At 42.7% G+C, this 16,015-nt stretch overlaps 1 protein-coding gene across 8 annotated transcripts in view; it reads right to left on the reverse strand.

The window, feature by feature from the left end:
• Positions 1-16,015, reverse strand: part of MYRIP (myosin VIIA and Rab interacting protein) — a 404,653-nt gene that overhangs the window by 56,280 nt on the left and 332,358 nt on the right. For all 8 annotated transcript variants that reach the window (XM_031662842.1, XM_031662839.1, XM_031662841.1 and 5 more), the window contains one exon: positions 9,949-10,586. In XM_031662842.1, the coding sequence (XP_031518702.1) occupies positions 9,949-10,586 (638 nt within the window). The remainder of the gene's footprint in view (positions 1-9,948; positions 10,587-16,015) is intronic.

Consider the following 16,015-nt stretch of genomic DNA (forward strand, 5'->3'; position numbering starts at 1 on the left):
GCACAGAAGGTATGGGGACTACCTACCTGGTGATGAATTTGGTGAAGGATGTAATGAAATCTTAGCACCAGGATGTCATCTGGAAGGCTTATTTTTTAGCTTTTATTATTACAGATCAGTTGCTTTGGTATATAGATTCCATGATTTCTGAGTCCTTTATATTATTACATTAAAAAACAAACAAGTCTGAATCTAATCTGGGGCACAACTCCCACTCTCGGAACCAAAACCTCCTGACTGCTGGTATCTGCACCTCCTCTCTGTTTCTTCATTGCTAATCTCCTATCCGATGGAATTAGACTATGCTATTTTTTGAAAGGGCAACCACTTATTCCCCAGAATTATGGCAATTCCATATAAAATATCTAGAAAATTGCTAGTCTGGGCTTTTCAGGTGAATGTTTACATGAGGAATGGGCAAATTTAACCCATTTATGCCTGAGGTGGCAAGTTTTTGAATTTTTGCAATCAGACCTTTGCGATGACCTTGAGCAGTCAGATAAATAACTCCCACATGCTTAGCGTTCCAATAATGAAACATTAGGCATAATTAAGACACAATTATCTTCATACTGGCCACAATTGTTCTGTCGCTTTGTGGAGCAATCTGTTAGGAATAAAGCAGCACTTGCAGTGGGTTTCACTTTCGATTTTTCTTTGACTCAGGATTGTGATAGGCATAGACTAAGTTATGCGATCCATGAATTTTGGTGGTGATTCAGAACCTGGGTCTTAATGCCAGTGTGAGAGTCAGGGTCAGCAGTAGGATTTCCTGGCAATCACATGATGACACGCAGGGCAGGGGTTGGGATGAAGGGACTGAGTGTGCTCTAGACCCCTTTCTCTGTATTGGCCCTGAATGAGTTGCTATCCATTTGAATAAGCGGGGCTTGGGTCCCTGCCATATGGAATAGAGAACTCAACATTTTCTTTCATGGAATTAACATGGTTTTATTGCTACATACAAGTAAAAGCCATAGTTGATAGTTAGCCCTGCTATTTAATGTCTCCTAAAAGAAGGCCCCAAATAATTTAACTATTGCTACAATAAAGTGATCATTTTCAGTAGAGAATCCTTAATATCCAACAGACTCCTATTTAAAAATCCTATATAGAGAGGCTCCAGACAGGCTCCCAATACTCCCCAAGATTGAATATAAAACTCTGTTGCATTTGTGCACATTTTTTTCCTTCCTAGAGAGAAGACCTAGAGCAAGCTTGCTCATCCCGTGCCCCATGTGGCCCAGGATGACTTTGCATTGAGCCCAATACAAATTCATAAACTTTCTCGAAACATTACCAATTTTTTTTTGCTCTTTTTCTTTTAGCTCATCAGCTATCATTAGCATTAGTATATTATGTGTGACCCAAGACAACCCTTCTTCTTCCACTGTGGCCCAGGGAAGCCAAAAGATTGCATACCCTGACCTAGCGTACTCATTAGGTTCTCGAAAGGGCCTATAACAAAAAGAAAATGTAAGAAGCACCATTTTCCAGCAAGTGTCTCATTTTCTAGACATGTTCTCTGCAACCAGTTTATCTTGGAAGGCACTCCTAGCAATTCTTGTGCTCCAGGGGAAATCAGTTGACAGACATGCGACTAAGGTTTTTCTTCTGACGGGTATTTGGTCACACCTGCTCTAAAGTCCTTCCAGGTTATTGTTTGTGCTTGCTGGGCTGCTGTGGACGTGGAGGTAAGTGGTGAGGAATGAGGGAACAACTGCGCCTCAGAGCAGCTCTGCTTTCAGCCGTATTATGATTTGTCTTCTGTTTATTTTTATTTTTGTGGGAGATACAACCTTTGGTACAAGTGAAAGTGCACTCGCCTGCCTTCTCTTTAGATTTCATTTAAGGGAAACCTCTATGCCTAAAAATATTTGAAAATCAGGGTGGAGAATTGAAGGGCAGAAGGGAATGATTACCCTTTGGTCTGTGTACTGGAAATAATTCCAATACAGTTCTGAGTAGATTTTAAGGCCTTGCCTGGGGATATTCTCTTGGTACACTTCAGAGGCAGGCGAACCTTCTGGGAGCCCCAGTGTTCTCAGGGGAGTGTCACTACTACCTCCAACTCAGCTTACTGCCAACATGCGTGGCCTCACAAGCACTTGTCAGAGAGCATCCCCTCGAATACAGAGCTCCACAACACTCATCAAACAGGGAGGGGAGCAATGGGGAGGCAGCCTTCCACTGCTCTCCACATCCCCACACTTAATCCTGGAGCAGCCCGGACAGCAGAGGTCAGTGCATTTTGGCCCCTCATCAGCCTGACTTAATTGAACTTAATTGAACAGTGCCCGCTGTGATGTATTGGTCAACACTGAGTGACATTATGAGAAGCAGCCCCGAGTGTGAATCCATGGAAGCAGTTTAGAGCAGGGGCTGCTGTGGTCTCCATCCTCTCCACAAGGATCCACAGGATGACTTTCTCTTGGATTTTAGCTCTGAGAGCAGCATCCTTTAAGGAATGGACTTATTATTCTACTAGAGCTTCCATGACTTGGGGAACTGGTCATGCCACCCTCCTTCTATTGTCTTCTAGAAACTCAGGGACAAATTTTTGGTATCTCTCACCTAAGAGTCATTCCATCAATTTTGTAAATTATCATTACTCCTTGCTTCATCTTATCTTTTCTGCTCTGGTTTTCCCTTTGTCCTCCTTTTCATTGTTATATTTTTATTTTATTTTCCCCTGTTCATATTTACATAAGCCAATTTAAATTATTTCTGGAGCAAGGCATAAACCTATTAAATAAAGGAATATTTACAGATGATTAGTTATAAAGAACTGGTAGTTTCTCACTATGGCAAGACTCCTAACATATTTTTAAAGAATAATTAGAATCTAGAATGCTAGGCGGGAGAAAGTTTACTCCAAGAAAACAAGTTTTGCTAATGAGTATAACCAAAAATGAAACATTGGAGGAAATTAAAATAGCAGCCTCCTGTGATCCTGAAGTCTCAATCAACAAAAAATTAATCAGCAGGTTTCCATTTTAAAATGGTATCTGGCAGACATCTTTCACACAAAATTTCCACCAAAACTGTGTGGGAAGATATAGAAAAAGATGAAAACCCACAACACTAGAAATCAATCAAAGTCCGTTTGTTGCCAATAAATGAATGGGGAAATTTTTTATTAAATAGAAGGCTCACGAGTGCACTTGGAGACTCAGTTACTCTCTACCTTTTCTAAGTAGTCACAGTAATTGTTGACCCTCCTCCCAGTATTCTCTCAACCTCGAATCTTGGTCCTGAAATATTAAGATAAATGCTCACCATAAAACAAAGCAAAACAAATACCAAGAAACAAAAACACAACAGTTGAGCCTTCTATTGTGGCAGTGGGACTTTTTAAGCATCTGAAGAGAAGCTCACTTCCAACTCCCTTCGGTGCTTCCCTGTTTTATAGCTACTTAGGAAATGTATTTACCTTAAAATATTTAGGTGGGTAGGAGGAAGAACTAGCCATGGCACCATGTTGCATCCTGGGAGGTGTAGTGATAAAACATAAGCTCTGGGGTAGAGACTACAAAAACCATGCAAAGTGTGTGATGGTGTCTGTTATTTCTAATTCATTAATTCATTCATTATCTATATATTCAATACTGTGGCTAGGTTCTTAGCCATCTGATCAGAGAAGCATAATGCGAGGTAGTAAGAGTAACAAAAATCCCCTATCTTAAGCTAGCAGAGTGGAAATGATTTGAGGGCATTAGATATTGGCAAACAATGAGGGTGGGGATAGCATTATCCTCATTTAAGAACTGCTAACAGGAAAAGTTAATGTGGAACCCATGGAAAAATACTGCAGAGAGAAGGAAACAAGTTAGCCTGAAGGCATCATGTGAATTTTACTAACAATCAGGACACAGTGTCTGGTAGCAGTTTTGCATTCTCATTAGAGAGTAATAATACAGATTTTCAATTAAGAGGTGTAAAAAGCTATAAGAGTTCAGCACTTAGACTAACAGACTACAGGATAAGGTGAAATGGGAAGACAAAAGACTGCAGAAAAACTGAAAACACAGAAGCAGACATAGACTTGCATTTGAAGTCTAGACTTACAGAATTACACTTGCATTAATTCTACAACAGCAGAATTAATATTCAAAAGAGATGGGGTTTTAGTCCATCTATGTCCATCAGGGGGTTGGGTTTAGGAGGATAGAAGAGTGTGTTCAGCAGTTTATGTTATGGATTGCATAGAGCAGGGGTCCCCAGCCCAGGGGCCACGGACTGGTACTGGCCATTGGCCTGTTAGGAACCAGGCTGCATAGCAAGAGGTGGGCAGCAGGTGAGCCAGCATTACCACCTGAGTTCTGCCTCCTGTCAGATCAGGGGTGGCATTAGATTCTCAGAGTAGCGCAAACTCTATTGCGAACTGCACATGTGAGGGACGAGAGTTGTGCGCTCGTTATGAGAATCCAACTAATGCCTGATAATCTGAGGTGGAACAGTTTCATCCGGAAACCATCCCTCACCTCCCATGACCTGCCGCAATCCATAGAAAAACTGTCATCCACAAAACTGTTGGTGCCAAAAAGGTTGGGGACCCCTGGCATAGAGGCTCAGTGTGCAAAGGTATGTGTCAAGTGAGTGAGGCCAGGGATAAGGTAGAAAATGCGAGAAAGGACTCCTGCTTTCAGCTGACTTCATCTGCTAATCCTGGCCCATGAGGTGAAGCATCTAGCAGGGAGTGAGATGACAGATGTACTTTTGCGTCTCCTAATATGAGTCCTTCACAAGCCTCTAAAAAGACAGGAATTAAGAAAACTGCAGAACAATGAAGACAACAGTAATCGGAAATTAGAGAAATGAAGGAAAATGAATGTGAGCTTCAAGAGACAGGACCTTGTTTTGTTAATGCCCAGAACAATGCATACATACACATGCAGTTTTGTCTCCAAAAAACAGAGAACATGTGTTCCTTCCAAACACACATAAAACATTCACAAAAACTGACCATTTATTAAACCATAAATGCAGTCTCAACAAATTCCCAACATTAGCAATTATGTAAGCCATATTCATTATTCATAATGCATCCTAAAAATTAGTGACAAAACCAAAACAAAATGCAAAAACAAATCGAAGTGTTATCCATCTCACTAACTTAATTTGATTAAAATGAGAATTACACTGGAAATGATCAATTACTTGGAAAAGTTTGACAATGGGCACATCGCATATCAAAGCTAGCGGGGTGGAAACAAAACTGAATTTGAGGGAAAATTCATTAGCTATATTGGAAATATATATATTTCTATATATATCAGAATATATAGAAAAACGTGTGAAAACAAGAAAGTAAAAAGAAGACATTAATAAATATAAAAGTATATTTTTATATTTTATTATATATTATTAATATGTTATATATTAATAAATATAAAAGTAGAAATTAATGGACTAGGAAGAAAAATAAAAAATCCCTGGGATTAATGAATGAAAGTAACAGCTGGTTCTTCAAAAACACCAGTAAAAAAATAAGACTGGTAAGTTCAAGTAAGAAAAGAGGGAATGATAGAGAATGACAGAGAAAAGAGGGAATGATAGAGAATGAGAATGAGAGCAAGAGAGAGAAAAAAATCTATAAACCAGAGGATGCCTAACTATAGTGCAGAGAAATTTTTTTAAAAACATGATGAGAATATTAGATATAATATTATATCAATACATTTGAAAATCTAGATTAAATAGATGATTGCCTATGAAAATGTAAATTACTAAAGTAGATTTAAGAAGAGTTACAAAATCTAAATGGTTTAACAACCAAAGAAGAAATCTATAAAGAAAGTAAAAGATCTGCCCCTATAAAGATGCAGCAGGCCTAGATAGCTTAAAAGGTGAATTCTCCCAAACTTTCAGAAAATTATTATGTCATATAAAGTGTTCTAAAACTAAGATAAAATAGAGAATCCTTGCCATGTTATTAGTATAACCTGATACCAAACTGAACGAGATAGCATCAAAATGGAAACCAGCAAATGGAATCTGGTTTTTATTAAAAAAAAATAAGTAAAATTTATGCAACAAATGAAAAGATGATTCAAAATTGATAAATCTATTAATGTGATTTACAACATTAACAGATTATAGAAGAAAAAGCTGGCCAGGCACAGTGGCTCATGCCTGTAATCCCAGCACTTTGGGAGGCTGAGGTGGGAGGATTGCTTAAGCTCAGGAGTTCAAGACCAGCCTGGGCAACATGGCAAGACCCTGTTTCTACAGAAAAATAAAAAGAAATTTTAGCTGGGCATGGTGATGAACTCCTATAGTCCCAGCTACTTGGGAGGCTGAGGCTGGAAGATCTCTTGAGCACAGAAGGTCAAGGTTGCAGTGAGCCGTCGTGCCACTGCACTCCAGCATGGGTGACAGGGCAAAACACTGTCTCAAAAATAAAATAAAATGTAATAAAAATAAAAAAGAAAAAGTCTATGATCATCTACTGCCAAAAAGCAGTCACATTCCTGATTTAAATTGTTTAGTAAGTTAGGAATAGATAATTTCTCATTTTGATAGTACCTAATAAACTTAGAGCAAGCATGACACTTAATAGTGAAACACCGGAAGCAGGTCACTAAGGGTAGCAGCAAGACAAAGGCAAGGTGCCAGATGTCATTACTATGTCTCAGTGTAGCATAAGTTGTCACAAATGCAATAAAACAAGAAAGAGAAATAAGTATACATGACAGAAAGGAAAAGATAAGTGTCATTACTTGTTGACAGTATGATTATCTATCTGGACTAGCTAAGATGATCACCCAAAAGACAACCAGAACTGAGAAGAGAATCCGTTAGGGAACTAAGTTATAAAATGTAAACATGAAATGAACAGTTTCTATACACCAGCAAGAAGCAATTAGAACATGTAATAAATCTCATTTACAATATCAACACAATGTATAAGATAATTAAAAATTACTTGACAAGAAACGTATGAAAGCTTTGAAAAAAATCTATAAAACTTCACTGTAAAGTAAATAAATGGAAATAAGTACTATATTCTTGATAGGAAAGGCTTAATATTACAGAGATATCAATTATTCTGAAGTAGATACATACATTTAATGTAATTCCAATCAAAACTTAAAAATACTTTTTTGCAACTTGAGCAGATTTTAACAAATCATTTAAGTGAAGGACTGAGAAAAGCCCAAATGCTTTTAGAAAATGATATCATTTTCTAAAAATCCACACGGTGAAGAGAAGACCATCCAACAGATAGCATTATATATTATAAAGTTATTATAATTAAAATAAAATAGTATTTGTGAAGGAATAGGCTTCAAGATCAATGGAACAAAATAGAAAGTAAAAAACAAAACAGGTTTATAGAAATAAAAGGTTAAAATATACTAAAGGGGCATCTGAAACCAGTGGATGATAGATTATTTAATAATAATTTTGTGACAAATTCTTAATTTGAAGTTTAGATCTTATCACATACCACCCAGAAGGATAAAGTACAGATGGTCTAAAGGACTAAACTGAAAATAGAAAACTACAAAGGATTAGGAAAAAATTGGAGAAAAATCCTTATAACCTTGCAAATTTAAGGCCTTAAGGCACCAAATACAAAAATAATAAAGGAAATAACTGATAATAACCAAAAATAACTGATAAATTATTATGAACAAAAATTTTTGTATGTAAAATATACTTAAGGCAAAAGTGACAGACAAGGAGAGAATAGTTTCACGTGTAACCATCAAAGAACTAAAATCTATTATACAATTAGAAAATAAAACTAATTCCTAAAAATCAGTAAGAAAAAGACAAATAGTCCAATAAAATAACAGATAAAAAGATAAATGTAAATTGCTTATCAAGGCTAGCGGGATGGACGAAAGAAGAAAAGTGCAAATAGCTTTAAACACAGGAAAAATTGCTCAATTTCAGCAGTAATTATGAAAATGTTAGCCAAAGGGAATTTTTTTTCTTCACATAAAATTGGCAAAAATTTAGCAGACTGACAACACTATTGTTGACAACATGAGAGAACATACTCTCACACTGTTATGGCTATGCAAATCGCTATGAAGTTTTGGGAGCTTAATTTGGCAAGTCTATTTTAAAATTAAAGACCCACATGTTACTGTTGCACCTTAGTTCTTATTGTTTCAAAAAGTTCCGGGAAAAAGCTCAGTCCAGGAGAAACAAAAACTGGTTGGATCCGGAGATGCCTGAGTTGGAGATGAGCTTGGTGAACTTTCCCGTTACCATACTACAGGCCCCTCCCAGGGAGGAGCTTATTCCCCATTTTCTATACAGGCTACTGTGTAGAAGCATGAGGCAACACAGTGAGACCCTACATTAAAAAATAATAATAATAATAATTAACCAAAAATAACCTGATGTCTCTGGAAGTGCAGCACCATCCCCACCTAGTGGAGAGGAGTGGGTACTGCCACTAGCCCAAGGTCACTCCCTGGGAGGCAGAGGCAGTGCCTCTTCTCCGTCAATGCCTTGCAAAGATTAGCAGTAGAAGACAAATTTCAAGCCACTTCAGAATAAACAGAAAGCTAATTGAGGTGGAGATGTGACATTTTACACCTGCAAGTGAATCATGCAAACTCTCAAGAGAATCCCTTGAGGCAAGTCATTCCATGTTTCTGGACAACAGTCTCTACTTGAGCTAGATAATAATGATTTACACTTGAACCAAACTTTTTACTTTTATTCTATGATCATAACAATCCCATGAGACAGATTTTTAATGATCTTCTGTTTTATGGAGGAGAAAATGGGTGCTTGGACTAAATAAAAGACCTTTTCTAGGCAATATGTTAGCAGGTCAATCAGGGCTGATACCAAATTCTATGGCTTGAGGACCTGAGTCCTCAATTGTCTTTATGGGGGCCTCAGGACCAGGGATGTGGCTGAGGCATTCACAGAAGATCTTGTAGAAGACACTGGTGAAATCTTGGACCATATCTTTGGACCTGCATGAGTTTTCTGCAGCCACAGGGGAGTTTCTGGCCAAACTAAGAGTATAGGGCATGGCAGCTAGGCTCCACAAGGTTTGGTATTGGGTTGACAGTGATGTGCAGGTCTTCACCAGAAGAGGTGGGGGCAAGGGCAAGGGCATAGCACAATCAAAGGCACAAGGCTGTGAATGAGCAGGGTGTAGAGAGTATAAAGTTAGTCTGGTTGGGAGCCCATTAATTATCTGAAATTGTAAGCAAGACCATTTGTGCATGTGTGAGTGTGTGTCTATACAAGTGCATTTTTAAAGGGAGAAAATTCATGGCTTTAATCACATTTTTCTTGAACTAAACCATGTGGGAAGAACCACCGAGGATCCACAGAAGGGGTCTGATGTGGACTAAAGAATCACAGAATATTGAAATAATGTTTACTGAGCCCTAGTGTCAATCTCAGACAGAGCTTAGCTCTTTATAAACATCTCTTTCACTTGTCACGAACACCCTTTGAGGTGGGTTCTAATATCATCTTCATTTTACAGATGAGGAAACCGAGAACTAGAGAGATGCCTTGTCCAAGGCCACACAGTTGGATCTGAACCCAGGCAGTCTGACTCTAGATCCCTCAACCCTAAACCCAAGGCCCGTGGCCCTTAAACTTGAGTGCACAGTGGAATCGCCAGGAGGGCTTGTTATAACAGACACGGCTGGGTCCCATGCCCAGAATCTCCAATTTGGCAGATTTCTAATGAGTTCCCTGGTGGTGCTGATGCTGCTGGTCTGGGGGCCACACTTCACAAACCACACTTTGAATTCTAGGTCATCATCTCCAAAGAGGACGTGGAGTCCCAAAGAGTTGATGTGACCGTCTAGAGTCACTCAGCTACTTAGCAGCAAAACCAAGACGAGAATCTGGGTCTGTGGATTCCAAACCCAGGACTCTATGCCACTTGTGCTTGGAGGAGGGCACATCTTACCTAAGAGTGTGTGTGCATTTGCACGTGTGCACTTCCATTACCTGACGTGTGTCCAGATCCCGGAGCTGGGCGCTGGGGGAAGATGGTTCTTTGCTTGGCTCTTCTGAGCCCAGTCGGGCTCTTCTCCACCTCCTGGCCCGCCGGTCTGTGGTGTGGGGGGCCTCCTCCGGCTCGCTGCTGTCTGAGGTCTCCCTGCTGGTCACCTGGGGGTTGAAGTTCACGTCCAGTTCTCCCTGCAGGCGCATCTTCTCGGCTGCAGGGTTCCTGGGGGCCTTCCTCTGCAACCAGGACAGCCTGGCCTGGTGCCCAACTTCTCGGGAAGAGCCCGCGGAGGAGGTCTCCGAGTCAGAGCACATGGCCTCAGGGTTGGGGGAGATTGCGGAGGATGGGGAGGCAGCTATGGGGCCTTGGTCAGTGCTCTGGGCCTGTGTGGGCTGAGGTTGGGGGTTCCTGGGCAGGCCCTGGGACCTGGGACACAGCTTGCTCAAGGCCTCACTCCAGTCAAAGTCTTCCTCGCTATCGGAGCCCATCTCATCGTAGGCAGATGCCACACTGGAGGCCACCTCCAGGGCCTGAAATGTCCCGCTCTTAGGTTTGGCCAGTAGTCGGGTAGGGGGCGGAGCGCCGTCCTTCAGGGCCACCCAGTTCCCGTCGGGGCTCTGCAAAACTGGGGCCAGGTCTGTGGATGGAGAAGATAGAGAAAGCAGAGAGGGGCTGTTGTCACTTTAATGCAAGATGAGGTCGCCACTGGTTACCTCCCCAAGAGTGTCTTGTGGGGGTGTTGGAGAGCAGTTGCCTTTAGGAAGCCCAGGAGGGCAAACCCAATTGGTGGGCAGAGTTCAAAGTTCCCCGAGGAATCCCCTGAAAGCTCAAAGGGTCCCAGTGCTTCACAGATGGAGAGAAACTCGGAGATGTGGCTCCTATTTCAGTCTACCTGGGTTGACGCCACCTCAGTCTCCTCAGCACTGCCACACTCCTGCCCCAGGCTTGTTTGGAAGGGGAGGGGAGAGGGCTGCAGTTGGCAGTACCAGCTTCTGGCTCTTTGACCTTGGGCTACAATTTTGTCTCTTGGATCCTTAGTTTCCCCTCACTGATGGGAAACAATTCCACTACCTGCCCTGGCATACCTCAGAGGTTAACGCATCTGCTCTTGGCTCTTTTATAGATCCTACTTCATAACAGGTTCCTGAGATAGGCATGTAGGTCTATTTTTAACTCAAGGAACATGCCCCACTCTGGAAAGGACTTGAGGCCAAAAAAACTTTGGTATTTCTAATCTAATTTTACAATGAGGAAACGAAGACGAGCGAAGTTAAGTAACTTGTTAAAGGTCACAGAGCTGCTAACTTGTAGAGTGAGGACGAGGTGCATCCTCTACCTGACTCCAAGGCAGCTCTGGGCTACAGACTGTGCCTCGGAAGCGGCAAAGCACCATCCAAGGGCAGCTGGAGCAGCTCTCAGGCTGTGACTATGGACTGGAGTGGTCTAAACTGGGCTCAGATCTGCCCAGAACATGGTCCCAAGGATTGATCTGCATGCTGGGGGTGGATTGGTAAAAGTTGTTTTGTCTTGTTTAAGGCGAACAGGAAAATGCTTTCTTCCCACGTGTCTGTGGGGGTGGGAATAAGGTGACATGCTGCTCCTTTGGCTATGGGTACTTGGCCCAGGACTGAGGCCTCAGGCACAGCAGTTGCCAGCAGGAGCTGCCTTTTTTTTTTTTTTTTTTTTTTTTTTTTGAGACAGAGTTTCACTCTTGTTGCCCAGGCTGCAGTGCAATGGCACAATCTCGGCTCCCTGCAACCTCTACCTCCCAAGTTCAAACGATTCTCCTGCCTCAGCCTCCCGAGTAGCTGGGATTACAGGTGCACGCCACCATGCCTGGCTACTTTTGTATTTTTAGTAGAGACGGGGTTTCACCATGTTGGTCAGGCTGGTCTTGAACTCCTGACCTCAGGTGATCCACCTGCCTCAGCCTCCCAAAGTGCTGGGATTACAGGCGTGAGCCACAGCGCCCGGCCTTTTTTTTTTTTTTTTTAAACCAGGACTGTTGCAGGGATGTCTGTGGGAAGTGATGAGGACCCCAGGGCTTTGAAGAAACCATTCCCCAACTTGTGTGTGGACGTCTGCTTCGGGGCTTAAGGCCTGCAGCAGCCACAGCCCTGATGTAGTAGGACTCTGAGGCAGGGTCTTACTTTTATGCTACTTAAAACACATAGGTTTTCTACCAGTTAAACTGCTACTGCTCCACATAATAAAATGAAAGTTATCAGTATTTCACAGTGCTGCCCACAGAGCATTGTACCTGCTAAGCCTGTTACAGAACCACAGCCTTAGGGGAATTCAGATGTTGGTGGAACATATGTTTTCAACAGCGACCCAGTTCCACTTCCACTGCCTGACTGCAGCTCAGACTGGCAGGACATTGAGTTCTTTTTATTTTGAGAGTCAGGAAGTGGGGCTTTGTCTGACGAGGAGGATACTGGACCCCGGCAGTGGGCTGATACAAGCAGGGGCCTCCAAGAAGCCTGAGACCACACACCGGCCTTTCTCCTGCTGCTCCTGCCTTCAGTGTCCCTCTCCACCATTTCCATGTAGTAAAGCCCCAATGACCCTACAACACCTCATCCCACTGGTGGGAACGGCCTTTTCCTGGAGGGCATTCTTATCTCCCTGCTGGACTTGGCCTCTCTTCTCTGAGCTCTCCTGGTGTGGGACCTGGCTGGCTCATCGCACGTTCTTCCATGAGTTCTAGCTGTCACACACCTGCTGAGCGTGAGGACAAAGTCCCTGAGGCAGGGCCTGGATCTCAGGCATCGCTTTATCCTTAGAAGCAGCCTAGCCTTCTCTGTCCCAGAGTCAGTGTGTGCAGTAGAAAGACCAGTGACCTCGAAGCCAGAGGTCCAGGAGGAAGCCCCACTCAGCCACCTGGCAGCTGTGTGATCCTCTGTGCCTCGGTTCTCTGACTGGTGAAAAGGGCTTAGCTAACACCTCTCTGGGTTGTCAGAGGACTACACAAGGGGATGCTCGTGAGTGTGTTACACATGCCTGCTCAGAGAGATTAATTCCTGATGGCTCCTTTACCCTTGTCTATAAATGAAGGAGGCTGCTTTAGTGTAGGGCAAAGAACAAGAGCTTTGGATTCAAGCAGACGCAGGGCTGATCCCCAGCGACTGAATTTACTAGCAGGTGACCTTGGTTAGAGAACACTTCTGGGCCTACTTCCTTGCCCAACAGTGGGGTCAGTGTGACCCACCTTTGGCTATCACTAGAATTATTATGAGATAACGCATGTAAAGCATCAGTCCTAGTGCCTGCTATACTTAAGGCCCTGAGCTATTTTTAGCTTATATCTGTTGAATCCAATTTAGCAGTAGTACTTAACACCTGGTTATGAATTAACACCCATGCACTCCATATGTATGTATACAGAAAAGAGATATGCATCTGATAGTCACTATTTTCATTGACGGTGGAATTATTCAGAAGAGTGGCTCACTAGGGGTGTTATCACCATTTATTATTGGGCTCTACTTGTGGTGGTGGTAATAGCAGGTCTTTTGAGAAAAGTATTTCTCTTTTGCTGACATTCTCCTAATGCTGTGTCCGGGGATTGTCAGTCAGGTGGTAAGGGTTTCTCAGGAATGCTCAGGCTCTCAGTGAAGCTATGCATGGCTAGTAAGTAGTTATATTGATTTTTCCTGTAGCGGCTCTGTGGATGCCCTGCCCCAAACCTTGGCCCTCACCACTTCAGTGTATGCCAGCTGGACTTCCAATTGCCAGCACTTGCAAGTCTTCACTTGAGGCTTGCTCTGGCTACTAGAGCCTGTGTTGCTTGCCCCAGGGGCAGGGTGGAAGTACCCAGGATTCATCACCTCCTGGGAGCAGCCCTCAACCAATGAGTAGGGGAGCTGGTGGCTAAGTATCCCAGCTCTCTTGCTCGCCAAGCGGGTGAGTCTTCTACACTGGCTCCCAGAGTCCCCAGTGGGGTCAAGCTCCAGCCATCCACAGTGGCCATCTGCTCAGTAACAAGTCATTTTATTGCCTGATTTTCTTTCCTTGTTTCACATTCCTACTCCCCTCCCTGTGTGTTTTCTGGGCTCACCTCACAAATAAACTATAGGTCTTCAGATTCTCATATTAGGGTCTGCTTCTGGTGGGAGTCAAACCAAGACACCCACATGATGCAAAGTGGACTCCGAGCATGGCTGTGGAGCACTCACTCTAAGAAGAAAGGAAAAGTTCTCTGGGCCTTCTAATCTGTCACTGAGGCTGCTCTCTGCACCATCTTTCAAGACTTGACTTACACATCACTCCTCAATTGCATATGCTTGGCCTTCCTTCCTGGAGGAGCTGGCTATTCCGTTCTCTGAGCTTTGCCAAAAAGCTTTCATTTCTTAACACTCAAACTATATTATAGTTTATTTTCTTGGTTGTCTACCCCACCCCTCAATCCTGATCGTGAGCTCCTTAAGGACAGAGCCACGTCTTCTTCACTGCTATGCTCCCAGCCCCTGGCAACATTGGGTCCCATCCTGGGCACATGAAGACTACTTGTTAATGAACACAGGCACCAAAGGCTGCAGGGGTGATGGGGCTCATTGAGCAGCTCTCAATGAACCCGGCTGTCTACAGCTTCTCCTGGGGCCCTGGGAGGAATCCAAAGAAGGAGACCCTGGATGGTGCCAGTCAGGGTTGGCTCTAGGGTTGACCATGTTGTAAATGTGGTCCCTGGGCTCCAATACCCACGACATGGTGAGATGGCATTCGGCCCATTGCCAACTCCCCTTCTCCTGCTTTTTTATAACCCCAGGTTGCCTCATGCCTCCGTGGAAGCTAGAAGTTGACTAACTTTTACCTCAGCAAATTTTACTTCTTAGCAAAAACACAGATGGCTCCCTGAATACCCAACCATGTGAAAACTTTGGTGGTTTTTGAGCAGCATCATCAAAGCTGCACCTGCACTCTGATATCCCAGTCTCTCGGTCCATCAGGAACACCCCTCGGGGATCCTGCTCTCGCTTCCTCTTTCTCCAAATTCCTGCTCTTCCATTATTTTGCAGACAACTAACTCTCAGTGAGTGATCCCAGAGCAGTGACAATTCCCCGATCTTTATTTCCCCAACACTGAGCACACACAGCATATACAGTAGATGCCCAGTCAAGGTTTACAAAGTGAAAATACATTTGGGGGGAACCCATTAACTGCTATAAGCACTGTCAAGACTGAAAGCAGAGTTACTGTGGTTTACCCAAACCACAGTGTCCCTAAGACTGACCCCAACTGGGCACTAACAGGAATCTGAATCAACCCTCCTCCTGAGGCATAAACACAACTGCTAAATATAGCTGAGTGGGCATTCACCTTCTAAGATGACCTCCATCTCCAGAACTCCTCTATTTGATGTTTCCGCCCAACCGAGACTGAGCAATGCCTGTAGGAATAATGTGCTTCCTGCTAAACATTTTAGACATCCCTCAAGACCTCTGAGGCTGGCATGGACAGTTTAGCATGTCAAGGGCTAAAAATTCCTCAGAAAACCAGAAGCTTTCCACCCAAGTCCTTTTTAAAAAATTTTAAATCTTTATCCTGAGAGATGCCTAGATTTTTGAGCAGAATGTGAAATTTTTTTTTGGGTGTGTGATGTTGTGGAACTAAGTTTTATGTTTATATACAATTGAAAAATTACCTATGGGTGCCTAATTTTACAGAAAATTATGTCCAAAATCATGTTTGGGAAACAAAATTCCTTTGCAAATTTATTATGAATGCTTATAATCCGGTTGGAAACTATTTTGTGAAACAGAGCATCTTGTAGTTGTTTTTATAATATCCTACACATTTATCACTTTGCAAGTCTGAATTTTGAAATGATGTTTTTTGTTTGTTTGTTTTTATGGTAGAGAGACACTTATAATGCAGTAGTTGAAAGCCTGCAAATTGGAGTCATGATGTTTGGATTTGAGGACCAGCTCTGCCTATGTTGGCTGTGGGGTCTTGAACAAGTCACTTAACTTCCCTGTCCATCAATGTTCTTATCCGCAAAACAAAATAATGACAGTGTCTAGTAATGCTGTTGGAGGAAAAAATAAAATAGTGCCTACATATGG

Source organism: Papio anubis, chromosome 2 (assembly GCF_008728515.1).
Source record: "Papio anubis isolate 15944 chromosome 2, Panubis1.0, whole genome shotgun sequence".
NCBI classification, from domain to species: domain Eukaryota; kingdom Metazoa; phylum Chordata; class Mammalia; order Primates; family Cercopithecidae; genus Papio; species Papio anubis.